This window comes from Camelina sativa, chromosome 12, assembly GCF_030686135.1.
Source record: "Camelina sativa cultivar CO46 ecotype springtype chromosome 12, ASM3068613v1".
Lineage (NCBI taxonomy): Eukaryota > Viridiplantae > Streptophyta > Magnoliopsida > Brassicales > Brassicaceae > Camelina > Camelina sativa.
The window spans coordinates 17,360,672-17,376,674 of NC_141891.1; the positions used below are offsets into that span (position 1 = coordinate 17,360,672).

General features: G+C 34.7%; 1 protein-coding gene, 2 long non-coding RNA genes, 1 other non-coding gene and 1 pseudogene across 4 annotated transcripts; 3 read left to right on the forward strand and 2 right to left on the reverse strand.

Moving 5' to 3' along the window:
* Window positions 1-195: 195 nt before the first annotated feature.
* On the forward strand, window positions 196-587 carry LOC147930645 (terpenoid synthase 1 pseudogene; annotated as a pseudogene).
* A 2,732-nt stretch (window positions 588-3,319) lies between these two features.
* LOC147930646 (uncharacterized) lies at window positions 3,320-4,006 on the forward strand. The gene is made up of 2 exons (XR_015575341.1): window positions 3,320-3,540; window positions 3,730-4,006. It is a non-coding gene; the product is annotated as an uncharacterized LOC147930646 (long non-coding RNA).
* A 67-nt stretch (window positions 4,007-4,073) lies between these two features.
* LOC104732053 (DEAD-box ATP-dependent RNA helicase 1) lies at window positions 4,074-7,002 on the reverse strand. The gene is made up of 10 exons (XM_087479706.1): window positions 6,750-7,002; window positions 6,376-6,610; window positions 6,018-6,272; window positions 5,783-5,931; window positions 5,476-5,653; window positions 5,180-5,367; window positions 4,885-5,089; window positions 4,513-4,618; window positions 4,197-4,366; window positions 4,074-4,149 (listed from the first exon to the last, which is right to left on the reverse strand). Exons 1-9 carry the CDS (start codon window positions 6,875-6,877, stop codon window positions 4,242-4,244), a joined length of 1,569 nt encoding a protein of 522 aa, XP_087335832.1. The 5' UTR covers window positions 6,878-7,002; the 3' UTR covers window positions 4,074-4,149; window positions 4,197-4,241.
* Window positions 7,003-7,587: 585 nt separating this feature from the next.
* Window positions 7,588-8,240, forward strand: LOC147930647 (uncharacterized). Its single transcript, XR_015575342.1, has 2 exons — window positions 7,588-7,928; window positions 8,010-8,240. It is a non-coding gene; the product is annotated as an uncharacterized LOC147930647 (long non-coding RNA).
* A 3,377-nt stretch (window positions 8,241-11,617) lies between these two features.
* On the reverse strand, window positions 11,618-15,832 carry LOC104732054 (uncharacterized). The gene is made up of 12 exons (XR_015575343.1): window positions 15,399-15,832; window positions 15,097-15,280; window positions 14,942-15,010; window positions 14,753-14,851; window positions 14,358-14,437; window positions 13,535-14,264; window positions 12,726-13,363; window positions 12,518-12,602; window positions 12,369-12,420; window positions 12,224-12,273; window positions 12,081-12,128; window positions 11,618-11,938 (listed from the first exon to the last, which is right to left on the reverse strand). It is a non-coding gene; the product is annotated as an uncharacterized LOC104732054 (transcript).
* Between the last annotated feature and the right edge of the window lie 171 nt (window positions 15,833-16,003).

Consider the following 16,003-nt stretch of genomic DNA (forward strand, 5'->3'; position numbering starts at 1 on the left):
CAAATCTGAACCATACTATTATGGAAAAAAATAAAGAGCACAAACATACATAATTATAATTTGAATGAGACCACCTGAATACTCTTTTGCTTAAGACCACGTTCAAACTGATTGGTTAAGACCACCTGATTACTCTTTTGCTTAAATTTTTGCGTCACCGAAAAAGTTGAGTAACTTGCATAGACGACGAAAAAGATGCTACTAAGATTTGCAAAGATCAACTTCAAGTTCATGCAGCTACATCGGATTCAAGAACTAAAAACTCTGAACAAGTACTACTCTACATTTTTCACGTCTAGCTATGTTTCTTTCTTGCAATACGAGCTGAAAAAGTCATTAATATGTTTTGCAGATGGTTGAAGCAGCAAGAGCTTGCATCTAAACTCCCACCTTACTTCAGGGATAGATTGGTCGAATGCTATTTATTTGCATTAATTGTATATTTCGAGTCACAGTTTTCACGTGGGATCAGGGAATTCCACAAGCTATATATGATCAGCACAGTCTTTACCCTTGCTGATGAAACTTGTGATAGATATAGTAATGTTTCTGAAGTTGCAGCTCTTGTTGATTGCGTGGAAAGGTAACAGCACCATCCAAAACTTCTTGTCTCGTGATTATTTAATCCTCACAAATCAGTATCCCCATGATAAAATCTTAGTGAAATAGAATAAAACTTCTAAATGAGATTAAATACATTATAATGTCTAGATCTAATTATAAACTTCTACACTATTAACTAACATATATAAAGAAGATAAAAATATCCTGGACAATTATAGTTTGGTGTCATTACTCAAAACGTGTCCTGATTCGGTTAATTTAAAAATAAAAACATAATTGAACAAACTGAAACCCTAAATCCTAATCATTTCATTTGTAAACCCAAACCGACATATAATTTCATTCTAATTGTAAAATCTATATTCTAATCACCTTATTTGTAAACCCAAACTGACACAAAATTTTGTCAATGGTAGAGAAATTTAGTGCAGCAACATAATCTGATCTTCAGTTTGCAGCAGGCATATCCCCACTGGTGTTTGTCCCACCATGAACCCCACACTGAGGTGTGTCCATTCACAAACACATCTTCTTTGTACCTACTTTTGCCATGCTCCATCAACAATGGAAAGAGTATATTACTATTGAATAGCTTTTAGTTATATGTGATTAAGTATTTCACCCATTTGGCCTTGTTTTCGTTAGTTTGCGAGATAAACTGATTTTGTAGAATAAATCATATGTTTTTAGTCGTTTTTAATTATTTCTCAAATTAAATTTTGTTTATTAATGAGTTTTCCTAGATTTTTGTCTTGAAGAAAAATCTATAGCATACAAGAAAAAGAAGTCTAGATATAATATAAATTTGAAGTGAATTATACTACAATTCTATTGATTTATCACACTACTAAAAAAATGAAGGAAGAGAAAATAAAATATGAGCCAAATATAAGCAAAACCTAAGCAAAAGATCACCATTCTTCCTTTCTAACTATAATGATAAGATCCAAAATTAAGTGAGAAGGAAAACAAATGTTGAGTGATATCTTAAATTATTTTGTCAACTTATAGATGACTTTTATACAATATTTAAAGATCATGCATGATATAAACAATGAGTTATTAAGTAAAACAGCAATCAATTTTCATTATTTCAATGCAGTTTTGCATGGTTTAAGATGTTACAGATTCAATTGTTCAGTTGTACGATACTTCCTCCGATTCAAATTAGTTGTCTTTTAAGGTTATTTCATACAAATTAAGAAAATAATTAAATTTTATATTTTACCCTTCTTTAATATATTTTCTAATTTTTTGAATTGATCAAGACATTAAGATAGTTTGACAAAATTGAAATATATATAAAATATCTACACTGAAAATTCAAAACGGCAACTATTATAAAACAAAATTTTCACTCTAGAAAAACAACTAAAACAAAACGGAAAGAGTATATTACTAATGAATTGCTTTTAATTATATGTGATTAAGTATTTCACCCATTTGACCTTGTTTTGTGTTAGTTTGTGAGATAAACTGATTTTGTATAATAAATCATATGTTTTTAGTCGTTTTTAATTATTTTCAAATTAAATTTTGTTTATTAACGAGTTCTAGATTTTTGTCTTCAAAAGAAATCTATATGACATGTATCTTGCTTTACATTCTGAGCTAAGAGCAAGTCCAACGGAGGTTTTTATGAGGGGTTTTTTTTAAGGGATTTTAGTCAAGAATGCCATTTTTTAAACAAAACTTATAGAAAATGCCATTTTTTTCTTTTCTTATCAATTCTGCCACTTTCCATTATCATGCCACATAGCAAAAAGACATAAATAACCTTTTAGTAAATAACATTCCAGTGGACCAAATCCATATAATCAGGTTTAGTTCATCCCTAATTTGTCTATCAACCTCTCAAATTGATCTGATCTACTTGGTTGGACTTTACATGTCCATTATTGTCCAAAATTTATTAAAATAACTTGTCTACCCTACAAGTCTGCTAAACTTTTTATACTTTGGGTGGACCAGATTCAACCTCTAGATATGTTTTTTATGTCCACTCACAATTCTGTCCACATAACAGGTCTGCAGATACAATAGATCAAATACAACATCAAAATTCGTTGTGCACCCCAATTTTGTCTATCGGCGCTTTTTGTCCGTCGACGCTTTTTGACTCTGGTGGACCATATCCGACAACCAAGGTATTTATAGTCCCTAAAACTTTCTTTTCTCTAGTGGACTATATCAACTTCATAAGATCTCAAGGATGGACAAGATTTGTTAGTAAAATGGAAAAGTTTGGTTTACCAGTTTTCTAGTCCACCGGATCTGGTCCATCAAAAAACAAAAGACATCTTGACATCTTGTCCATCTGACTGTGGATCTTGTCCACCGGAGATGCATCAATGTGTTTTTTGAATCGCAAATTCTGGACAGGCGAATCATATAGAGGTTTGAAATGAAAGAGATGGAAATTTGGAGAGAGAGAGAGAGAGTTGGATATGTGGAGAGATGGGGTTTTGGAGAAAGAGAATGAAGTTTTGGAGGTTTTGAAAAAAACAAAAATGGTGAATTGGAGAGAGATCGAGAGAAATGAGAGAAGAAGAGAGAAACAAATGAAAGCTTTAGTTAAGGACAATTTTGTCATTTTAGATTAGTCAGAAGTGGGTCCTATGGCATATTAAAAAATGCTTGGTTGAAAGTGGCATTGGTCACAATGACTGTACATGGCATAAATCATAAATTTCTCTTTTTTTAATGTGAAGGTGATTAAAAATAAATGAAAAATGGTGTGTTGTGTATATATACCAAACCAAAAACAAAAAGAAAGAAAAAAAAGAGACGGTGACGTGTTGCGTATTGGTTGGGTGAACCGTTTTATATAAAGAAAAATGTCGATTGTGCCTCTTTCTCTTCCTCCTCTCTCTTTCTATCGCTAATCTTGTCTCAGAATCGGAACAGAATGATTCGAGTTTTGAGGTTATCCTTCCGTTCATAATTTCTCCTTCTGTTCAGAATCATCTTAAGCGGGTGAGTTTCTTCGTCACCGATTTGTTTCGTTTTCGTTCAGTTGATCCCTCTGTCTATCGTGATTGATCCCATAGGTTATGAATCTTGCTTGTCCAACGAATCTCGTTATTGCCCATACTTTGATTTGATTTGTTGATGGTTCCAATAATATTATGTGTGTTAATACCCATGTTGATTTGTGATCTGTAGGGAAAGATTTTTGTGAGACTTTCAAGAACGAAAACCCCAAAAACAAATCTGTAGCTCTATTTGTGATCAGTAGTTTTAGAACTTCTTGTATATGTTGCTGTACCTTAATCTTGTGGGTTTATAAAGTTGTTGTACTGATGCTGGATTTCACTGGATTACATGTTGGAAAAGCTGCTGCTGGGGATAAGTGATACGTTTGTGGTTGTTTTAGGAGGAAGAAATCATTGAATTAAAAGCAACAATAAATTAATTCAATGATCATTGAGGTTTCATTAAATTGGAAATCATTGAGGTTTCATAAATTAATTAAAAGCAACGTTTGTGGTTGTTTTAGGAGGAAGAAATCATCCAATTGGAAATCATTGAATTAAAAGCAACAATAAATTGAGGTTTCATTAATACAATGGATGGATACTTCGCCTACAAAAACTTTTACACCAAGAAATATCTCAAACCAATAATATCACTGGATCCAACCCGATTGAGTACTTGATCCGACAGACCCAGATGAACTATGTGTCTGATGTCGTTTTGTTGAATTTGGTTTGGGAGTTTCCGGTTCTTGAATTGTGCCTAAAAGCTTGTCTTCCTTTCTTGGGTGCTTCTGACTCAACCAACTTCTTGAGCTTCTCTAGAGCTGCAACGAGAAATGACTTCATCATTTGCCAATATACAAATGATATGAATGGCCTCATATGTTTCCTATGCACTAACAGAGTACTTTCATGTCTATTTTGTAGAGTGTTGTTTCCTAGAAATATGTACACTAGGCTAAGAAATTACCGGGTGTGTAAGTGGCACGAATGGAATCTAATGAAGTGGGCGAGATCGGATAGATAGGACATGAATCACTCCCAACTTTCTTCAGGAGCTTTGAGAAACGCCTTACCTGAAAATTTTTAAAATATCCAAATGAACAAGTGGAGCTAGAGTCAAGAGCTTAAGCATGGCAATTGCCCTATACAATTACCCTAAGTGATTAGTGAATAATTCAGTGAGATGAGTACAAGATTCTGATATTGTATTTTCTTCCCCTGTTTGAGACACACCTTGTCATCTAGTATCTATTATCTCACGTACCTCTAGCTTGTGTTTCCACATAAGTGATAGAGAAAGAATGTTTGTGTGTATGTGCAGAATATAGTTTCAGTTTACCTCATGATTACTCAGCAATGTGAAGCACCGCCCAGCCTGGCCTGCTCTAGCTGTCCGCCCAGCACGATGGATGAAGGTCTTTGCAAAAGGAGGCATATCATAGTTTATGACATTTGTTACCCCTTTAACATCCATTCCACGTGTTAGAGCATCAGACGCAACAAGAACTTGGATATCGCCTTTTCTAAAGGCCTTTAATTCTTTGCTGCAGGCAAAAATTTTCAATAAATGAGCAGATTTCTTTATATTTGAGTGCCACAGGGTCCTATTAAGTGATGCAAGATTCAAGTATTACCTTCGAACTGATTGGTTCAGACCACCTGAATACTCTTTTGCTTTTATGTTTGCGTCACCGAAAAAGTTGAGTAACTTGCATAGACGACGAGTTGTCTCTACGGAGGATGTGAAGATGATACACTTTTCACCTTCCCATGATTTTAGGAGAGCAACTAAATATACAGGCTTCATCCCGGTTTCGCAAATCTGTTAAAAACATGTGACGTAAAATCAGGAGATAAATTTTTGCAGACAAATGTTGTGTCAAAGCACAAACTTGAAGAAAAAAATGACACATTAAACACATATACATACCAGTCTAAGGCATTCCAACTTCTCGGGTAGTCTGTATCGGCTTCCTCCAGTTGTCATGAATAACGGATGATGCAGGTCAAGCTGAATAAGCTTGCTTGGATCCTGCGTCAATGTAGCTGATAATACCATCTTCACCAACCTTGGATATGGTTTACCCTTGAAACCTCTTTCCACACTTCTGTGGATTTAAAGTAAGCATCACATTAGTTACTTTTAATCAGCTTTGACTACAGCCTTTAACCAGCTGAGGTTATTATGTGACTAATGTAGTATAACAAAGGAAATATGCTCGAGAGATGTAACTCACTGTCTACGAACAGTCTGCAGAGCACCAAAAGCGGAAGGAACAAACGCTGTAGGAAATAGGCCATCGTCAGATGCCTGAGTAAGTTGCAGAACAGTTGGTAGCCATGATTGATAAGCTTCCCTTAGCAATCTGTCGGTTTCATCAACAACCTGAAAAAAATTCGCTTTATCAAACAAATTGAAAACTAAGACAGAGGTAAAGTAAGAAGCGAAATCTAGATTTTTTTTTATCATACAAGGTAACGCAAATGCTCAAGCGTAAATCCCTTGGTGTTGTTGATATGATCCATCAGCCTTCCTGGTGTTGCTACCAATATGTCCACAGCACTCTCAAGGTTTTGGGAAAGATCGTCAGGATCAAAGCATATCCCCGCATCAAGTTTAGGCGTCTTAATGAGCTGTGAGATTTCACCAGCTATAGAAGATTGACCCACAGCTGAACCAACAGTTAATCCCACAGCTGGAGCTATAGCATCAAACACATCCTTAACCTAAACTTAGCAATGACAAAACGGAAGACTTCAGTAAACCATAGAAGTTGATGTTGCGTTTCACAAAAAAAAAAAAAGAACAAAGCCAGAAGTGAGAACCTACCTGCAAGGCTAAATCACGAGTGGGCAAAACGACTAAAGCACGGAGGCATCTGACAGGACGAGAAGCAAGGATTTGCACAATTGGTAAAGCATAAGAGAGAGTCTTGCCACTTCCTGTTGGAGAGTTAACACAGATGTCTCTTTCGAAACCACCTGGTCCTATTGTCTCATGCCAAACTGAAACTTGCACTGGAAAAAGTGAAGAGATACCCATCTCCTCCAATGCTTTCATCAACCTTATCACATATTAAAGAGAACATAGTTTCAGAAGCTTAAAAAAGTCATCATACAACTAAGAAACTTTCAGCTGGAATCAAAAGCCGTAACAGAGATACTTCAATCAAATCTTATATTATATACATAAGTCGATGTTACCTGGGATTAAGGCAAGGGAGGGTTTCGAGAGCACAGGTTTCGACATTGCTGACGTCAATCGGAGCTCTCATCCATGGAACAACAGAATCAATCTCTCTCTCCGCCGCATCCTCTTTATCTCTTCCCATACTCAGCGTAATCGTTTTCTGTGGCGATGATTTCCCAGGACGAGAAGGAAGAAGCCGGTGGGTGGTGAGACAAAAGCTTCTCTCCGGCAACCAAAACCCCTCTTTCGATTTCGATGATTAAAACCAAAAAGGGTTTTACAGATTTTACGGTTTTACCTATTAACCCATAACCGATCGGTCGAACCGGCAGGTCCGGTTTATGATCTAGCACCGAAAAAACATGGGTGAACCATATAAAAGTAAGTCCACACTCCACACTTTGACAAAACCAAATACAAATTATCAAAAACAAAATCTCAAAAACAAGAAAATACAATTTAATCTGTTAAAAATATAAAAAAAAAAAAGGTAGACTAGTTGGACCATTGATTTAACTACATAGAAGAAATTGATATCGTGAAAACTTTATATATTTCCCTAATAATTTCTGACTCATTTATACAACATACCCACCGTCTTGAGGAAGTAGAATCTACTGTAATATAATTATTAAGAGGGTTATAACCTATAAGTTATAACTACCGAATGTGGAATTTGTCGAGTTTTTAGCTTTTTTACATACAATTGTCGAGTTTAAAGAGACTTCTAAACGAGCTGAACCACATTTTTTTTTTTTTCATTGAATTATATGTTATATGTATAATAACAAGATGCATGCTTCTGTTGACGAAAAGAGGTTTTCAAGAGATTCGAAAGAGAGAATAAAAAGTTTAAGGAATCTCTAGTCAGAGATGTCAAGGGTATGGTGAGTTTGTATGAAGTTTCTCACTTGAGGAAGACGAGAAAGGATAAACTGGACGAAGCGTTAAGCTTCACGACAAGAAACCTTGGAGTCGTTAGCTAAGCAAGTTCGCCCCATATATATCTCAATGCGTATACGAAACGCTCTTCGCATGCCTCAGCATTACAATGCCAAAATGGTATTCACGAGGGAATACCTTCCTTTCTACGAACAAGAAAAACATCACAACAAGATGCTACTCAGATTTGCGAAGATAAACTTCAAGTTCATGCAGCTACATTGGATTCAAGAACTGAAAACTCTGAGCAAGTACTACTCTACATATTTCACGTACGCTTCCAGCTATATTTTTTCTTGCGAGCTTGAAAAAGTCATTAATGTGTTTTGCAGATGGTGAAGGCTGGAAGCAGCAAGATCTTGCATCTAAACTTCCACCTTACTTCAGGGATAGATTGATCGAGTGTTATTTATTCGCATTAATGGTATATTTATAGCCACAGTTTTCACGAGGGAGAGTTGCACAAGCTAAGCTCAAAATCGTATTTACCCTTGTGATGGCTAGATATGGTAATGTTTCCGAAGTTGTAGAATAAAAACACCATCAAAACTTTCTTGTCACGTTATTAATTAATCCTCAAAAATCAGTATCCCCATAAAAAATCTTAGTGAAATAGAATAAAACTCCTGAATGAAATCAAATACTACATTACTACTGTACTACACTATGTGTTCTCTGATTCTAGTCTCTAGATCTCTGTCTCCTTTTACAAATATACATATTAAAATTGTAACGATCTTATATATATATATAAAGGTTTGAGCTGTGACACAAGAATATTTATACATGAGGAGTTGACTCGTGTGGACTACAAAAATGTAATAGAGATATCCCTAGAAAAAACTATAGTAAATAGTATTTCATATATATGAATACATATGGGATCCAGATTACGTGGAAAAGTTACCATATTATATGAAAACCGTCTTTAAGTTAGCTTGGAATACTTTCAAAGAGTGTGAAAATGTGGGCAGATTCGAAGAACGATTGTCATATAATGTACAATTAGGAGCACTTGAAGAGGTATTAGTGTAAAGATCAAAGTTAACTGTACCATACAAATATAAAAATTGTAATTTATTAACGTTGTTTAACTTTCTTTTATATGCTTTTATACTAAGCAGTTTAAAATATACCTAAGAGCCAACTTTTCCTTTACCAAGGGGGAATACGGAGACGTGGTGCCTACATGTGACCAGTACATGGAGATTGGGGGAGTTGAAAAATTGATAGGGGACAATGTTATGAATGGTTAAAACTTAAAATCCAGACCAAAACTTGTTGACGACCAGGGTAAAAAGGGTCATCTGATAAATTACTTGCCCGGCTTTGAGGTAACTAATGGACAGTTGTCCTGGTTTTGTTAGTGATCAAGACCAATATTGTGTTAACAAATGAGTTGTAAGGTATCACAGGATGATATAAGTAGAGGCTATGTTTCTAATGCCAAGTACTATATGAGGCAATACAAAGATTTTATTCTCTATGTGTAATGGAGATTGACCATCTATCCTCAAGTATTTATATTTTTTCAGTTCTCTAATCTTACAATCGGAGAGAAATCCGTTGTGTTTGTTCCTTATACATTTCTCTTTCAGAATTTGGTGTCTTTGAGTTTGCATATTTTTTTCAACATAACTTAGTTTTGTTATTTGGGAGTTTGCCTATGTTAATCTGTGATTTGTAATTGCAAAATGGTGATAAATACACTCACAGGTACATTCTTCGTCACTAGCATCTTTGCTTAAGCACGTTTCAATATATATTTTTTGAAATCCAAATCTTGTCTTTTGTTATTACAATCTCCTAAAACCACCCTATACTTCTAAAATAATCTCACCAAATCACAATCTATAATTCTTTTTTAAAAAAACAAAAAAAACTAACAATTCCACCAAAGTATCATAAAATCTCACATAAATCTTACAAAATCCAAAATTTTCTAAATTCCACAAAATTTTCTGAAGTCTTCAATTCAATACACTTGTAGGAGAAGAATAGAGTTTTAAATCTTCTTGAGTCATAAGAAAGAACTAAAATCTTGTATCATCATACCGTTGTAAAAAATTGTTTTATTATTTAGTAGGTTATATCTCGCGCGCATGCGCAGATTTTTGTTTAGTTAATTATGTTAATTAATCATAAAATTATATATAATAAATAATTTCTGTAAATGTCACTAATATTTTTGCACTTTTTATTCAGATCATAAAATATCAAAATATATAACTTATTTAAATATAATAATACATACATATTTTCAAAATTTATTTATTTTTTATTGTTCAACTTTGAGAATAATGTTCTTTAGAACTTTTGAGTATTCGAGATTAAAAAAACATTGTTAATGATGAAAATGGAATTTTAATATGATATTGAAGCATTTAGTTTAAGATGTTCATTGTGTGACTTGCTGTTTTATAGAGAAAATTATGGTTCAAAACAAACAATTCATTTGATTTAAATATATAGATAATGAACCAATAATGTACCAATAATAACATATGAGAATTAGAAAAGTGGAATAAGTGCTTATTAATATATTTTTCACATTTTTAAGAAATAAAATCGTGAGGAACATTACTATGGTTATAATATGGGATGTTACAAACAAATATATTTCTATTATTAATTTTTAACCTATCTGTATTTTTGAGTTAAAAAAAAACTATCGGTATTTTTAAATTGTGGACTTGAATGTGTAATGCAATGTGGTTTTATATATACTTTTCCAAACTTTTATATTTATACTTTTCCAAACAATAAAAGTAAAGCTTATTGAAGTATTACATATTAAAAAAAGATATGTCAATATGTTAGAAAATAATAAAACATTGAAAGTACAAACATAATAGAGATGGATCTTTTCAACTTCATTCTCTTGTTGTGTGATGATTGAAATTGAAATTTCTTAATCTCCACCAATATATCTGAAAGTTTTGTTATAGTTATCAAAACTTTTATTTTACATATGTGAATTTAAATTAAAAATTTTAAATTTTAAAAATAAATAAGTATAATATACTAAGGCATTAGAAATAAAATAAAAATTAGACATATTTCATGCTTTCAAAATAAATCAAGAATCAAACTTATATTTGATTTTCAACCTATATATTAACATAAAAATATAAAATATATAAATTATTAGAGTAAGTTGTATTGATGGACAAATTATTAGAGTAAGTTGTTAACTTGTCCACGAATATCATTTAAATAACTTATCCACGAAAATTATATTAACTAAGATGTCTACGAGTTCAATTAGTTGTCTACCGATACTTTTTAAATATGAAAACGAGGCAAAACGCAACATAAAAATTTGTTTAAAATTTGTGGAATAATATTTAGTTTCTGAAGAAAATATCACCAAAATAAATGTATTTTTGTTGTTAACCGTTTAGACCTTGTGTGAGATTATTGGTTTTAAGAAGGAAAAAATTTGGGCTGTTGATTTAGGAATAATTTATTTTGTAGAGATATATTAGAGATATTTTAGGAATCTTATTGATTTTGTAAATTCTGGAGGAAAATGGTAGAATTTTCTTTATGAAAAATCGATTATATGATTGAGATTTAGATAAATTATAACAAACTTATAGATATTGTGGAGATTTTATGGCAATAAACTTTAAAGATTTAGGTCTATTTCATAGATTTTACTAATTGGGTTTGTGCAATTTTTTAAAGATTAAAATTGTAAATAATTTTTTTAATAAACAAAACTATAAGAATATATCATAAAACGTATTTAAAAATGTTAATATAGATATAAACCAACAATCGCATGTCCACACTTAACAAAGCCAAATACTATGTCAAACAAAAATCTCAAAAACAAGAAAATACAATTTAATCTGTTAAAAGTTAAAACTATAGAAAAGGTAGACTAGTTCATTGATTTAACTCAAAGCAATAAACTATACAGAAGAAATCGATATTGTGAAAACTCATTTATACAAACATACCCACAGTCTGAGGAAGTAGAATATACTGTGTAGTATTTATTAAGAGGGTTACCGAATGTGGACTTTCTCTCGAGTTTTTAGTTTTTTACATACAATTGTCGAGTTTAAAGAGACCTCTAAACGAGCTGAACCACGGCAGCGACTCTCAGAGCACCGTTCTGGAGAAGTTCAGAGAGCTCATCGAAGAGCAGTGCGGTACGCCAACCCCACCCTTTGGGAGCTTTAGGCAGAAGAGTTCCTCTCTGTTTAAAGCTCCCAAACAACATCACTTCTCTTTTTGACGGGCATATCAGCTACAAGAACATTTGAAAATAATATAGCTTATTATGACTCAGATGCATCAAAACAAGACCAAAGATTTTTTCATTCCGCTAAGACAATGGAATCGTACATGAATATCAACAAAAACTTGAGCATATATATATTTGTAAATACCTGGTAACGTGCAGTCACTTTGTCACGAGGATCTATGTAAACATGAACCTGAAATGAGGTAGAAGAGATTGTTATTTCACGAGAAATGACAGCTGAAGTAGCTCTTATAGGTCTATTATAACAATATACCGTAGGAAACTAACCTTCCTTACTGAATCCAGTATCTCTGCTTTGCGACGGTGAAGAAACAATCCTGTAGAAATTGATTATCAAGTTATGTATTATGACACACCAAACCAACTAATGTGAGGAAACATGTGATCTTGTCATTGTGTTGACTTATGTTACCAATAGTTCGACGTCCTTGAGGGTCTTCATCATTGAACGCCTGAATGCTAATCTGGATATGGTATCAAAACGTAACCCAAATCTCATAGTTAGAAAGCCACACCAGCTTCAAGAGAAAGCTTGGCGACCAAGTTGGGAGTTTTTGATACCTTCCACAGAGAACCAGCATAGAAGAATTCAGGAGAATGCTCAACATGACCATTAGCGAGTCTATGGACATCTTCAAATTCAACTCTGCAGACAATTAAAATATGCATACGAGAGGAATCATTACCAAACAGGACAAAGTAAGGAGTCACAGCAAATTTGATTAAACCAAGAGAGTTAGTTACAAGTAAACAGAACTGGAAACATTACCCAAAACGAAAGGGAGGAAAGTGACACAAAGGTGTCCTTGTATCAAGTGATATGGTACAACTTGCGTTCTCCCACTCAGTCCCTACTGAAGTTTCCTTTGGTTCTGACATTCCAACAGTACTTCCACTGCCACACCCTCCCTCCGTTTGACCACCACGATGATTATTACCAACACCGCTTGTCCCTTGGCTCAGCCCAACAAGAGCTGTCAAACCATCTTTAGAAATTTCCCCACTCTGATCAATCCTACCTTCAGAACCATCACTAGCAATAGGTTGCTGACCATTTCTGTTAATGGGGACACGAGAATACACAAAAGGTGTAGGAGGCCAAGCAGGTGGTGGCACAAATGTAGCTTCGCAGCCAATGCCTGCAAGTCCATCGATGTGTTGTCCTCTGACACTGATCCTGACAGGCTTAAAGATACCTATTCCTTCGCCTTGAGAAGATTCCGTCACATACACGTTTTCCATGTCTCCCATCATATTGTTCTGCACATTGTCTTGGCAATAATAGTTGTTAAAGGCTGCACCATGTGAAACCCCAAATCCCTGTTTACACGCGCATGCAACACTGATAAGGCAACACCTTTTGCATGTGTTGGCAGCCACTTCCTGCACCCTCTGACTGAGAAGCATCTGAATAGTAGTCAAACATAAAAACATTAATGCATTTATGTACGCAAACATTTAAAACCAGAGTAGAATTGCTACTATTAAGACAAATGTATCAAAGCTAAGCGGATCAACCACCCCTAACTTTCTAAGACTGTTTGAGTGAGAAAGGAAGCAAGTTTAAGGACAACGAACCTGCAACCAGAGGCCATCATTCACGGCTTTACAAGGGAAACCCAGCTCTTCAAGTTCTTTTCTTGCGTTCAGTAGTATTTCAAAAGACATATTGCAATACAAAAGCGAACCACCTTCAAAAGTGTTAACAAAGGCACCGTATTCTTCCTCAGTAAATCCACATTTTCCTTTAACAGATCCTGTACCTTGCCTTGTCCCCACAACCCGTCCACCCCATGTTAGAGCAGAAACACCACAGTTTCCCCAGTCATTGACCACAAAACCATCAGAAGAAGAACCTAAAGTAGGAGAACTTCTAGAGTCTGCTCCTGATAACCAACTATCATTACCCAAATGGTATGCTTCTTCAGAAGGTCCTTCAATTGCCACCCCACTGCCTTCTGTCTTATCAACAACACTGGTGCTAATACGACCAAAGCTTGTTTGTGAGCTAGCAGATTGCTGAAAGACGAGGTTTGAACCAGAAACACCTCTTTGGAAGTCAACAACACCTTCTGCGACTGGAACAATCACGTCATCACTAGCATCTCTTAGGCCGTCTTCTATATCTAAATGACCAATCTTACTTTCCAAACTCCCGAAGGAGAAATCATCCATCATATTTTTTCCCTTCGATATAGCAGAATCAATAGGAAAGCTAGTCCCTTTCTCAAATCTGGAATCTTGATTGGAATGTTCTGTGTTGGAAAGAGCACCATTTGCAATGAAGGCATACAGTGCCAGTTCAAACCTTTTTGACATGGAAAGAAACACGGTTTAAGGAGCTTAAGAAATATAACATACAGTATAAACTGTAATCCAATTAGTCTATGCAATTCTATACCGTTTTTCTTCACTAGGGACCCATAATTCATCAGATGTCAGCAATGCACATAAAGTCTGTGCAGAGAGTTTTGGCAGCATCTGACAATAAAATGCGAATAAATAATTAGCAAGACAGAAATTTAGAAGACTTACTTCTAACTACAAAACTAGGTTGAATACTGTTCAATATCAGTATAAGATGCGTTCAAGATAGAATGGTATCAAAATGGAAGATGGTGAAGCCAGATACATCATGTCAATAGTTGGGACAAACAATTTAGCAGCGAGATGGGTTGAACAAGATTTACTTGTATGGGGATATTTTTGCTTCTGACGGATACCCAAAAAGAAACGAGACAATCACTAACGACACAAAAATCATAATGTCAGTCTAAAGCATAGACATTAAATTACCTCTCTCAGTTCCACAGCACCACTTTGACAGAGATAACCCCAGCAAGCATTCCTTACACGTTCTCCATGTATGCCATAGTCTTGGCTCTCAGCAAACACCTGAGTCAAAAGTGGAAGAAGCTCTGTGTACTCAAGATTCACGTAGAAAAAAAGAGGTTGAAAAATACACATGACTGAGATTTCTCAAACCTGATATGCCAGGAAGTTTGAAGTCCTCAGCTCAGAAATAATAAAATCAGTGCATATTGCACACAAATCCTGAATGACAAAAACCTCTAGTTTTTAGATAAACTGATCCACAAGAACCTAGACATATTGATCTAAGTCATAAGTATTAAGAATACCTGAAGATCAAGAAAAGAAGCTGCAGCTAAAACGCGAAAGGCGTTATCATCATCAAGCTTAGGATGATACCCATATAGATAAGCCAAAGCAACAGAAATTGCATCTCCATTAACATTTTTATCATCCACAAGTAAGTTAACAACCGGAGAGCTTGCTTCTTTCCATGGACCTTGGAGCATAGTCCTTAAATCACAAAAATTGCATACATTCTAATCAAAATTCAAAACCTGAACATCAAAATCAAACCTATCCCCACATAACACCGCTGAGATTTTTTGATAATTAACAATCGATCATATACCTGAAGTAAGAGCTGCGAGATAGAATAAGCCGATGGAGATGGTAGCTGGATCCCATAGCTTTAACAACAACATCGGAAAACGCACCGGACCCGAAACCTTCGGATTGAATATGATCGCATAAGGAAGTAAGATTACAATCGAGAGAACGAAGCTCCGATGTAGTCTGATCACTTTCAGCAAGAACCGGTCGCGATGGTTGAGGAGACGGTGGTGGTGGAACCGTCATCCTCATTTGATGATGATGCGACACCGACGTTCTAGAGTTTCGATAGTCTTGGTCCATAAAAACAACGATGTCGAATTCTCAAATTAATTGTTCTAGGGATTCAATTTCAATTGAGGACGAAAGCCATTGAAGACGGAGGAAGAAGCTCTCTCTCTCTCTACCTTGGACTTCAACAGTCACACACACCAAACTCGCGTGTAAAGTGATAACCTAAACGCCGTCGTTTCGTAGACTTTAAGAGAAATTACTAAATTGGAAAATACCAATTACGATAACCGAATCTAGTTTAACTAAACCGAACCGATGATTATGACCGTTGGAGCCAAAAACTTTCCCAACGGCTAACTTTATCTTAAGCTTTTTTTTCTCCTTTTGATT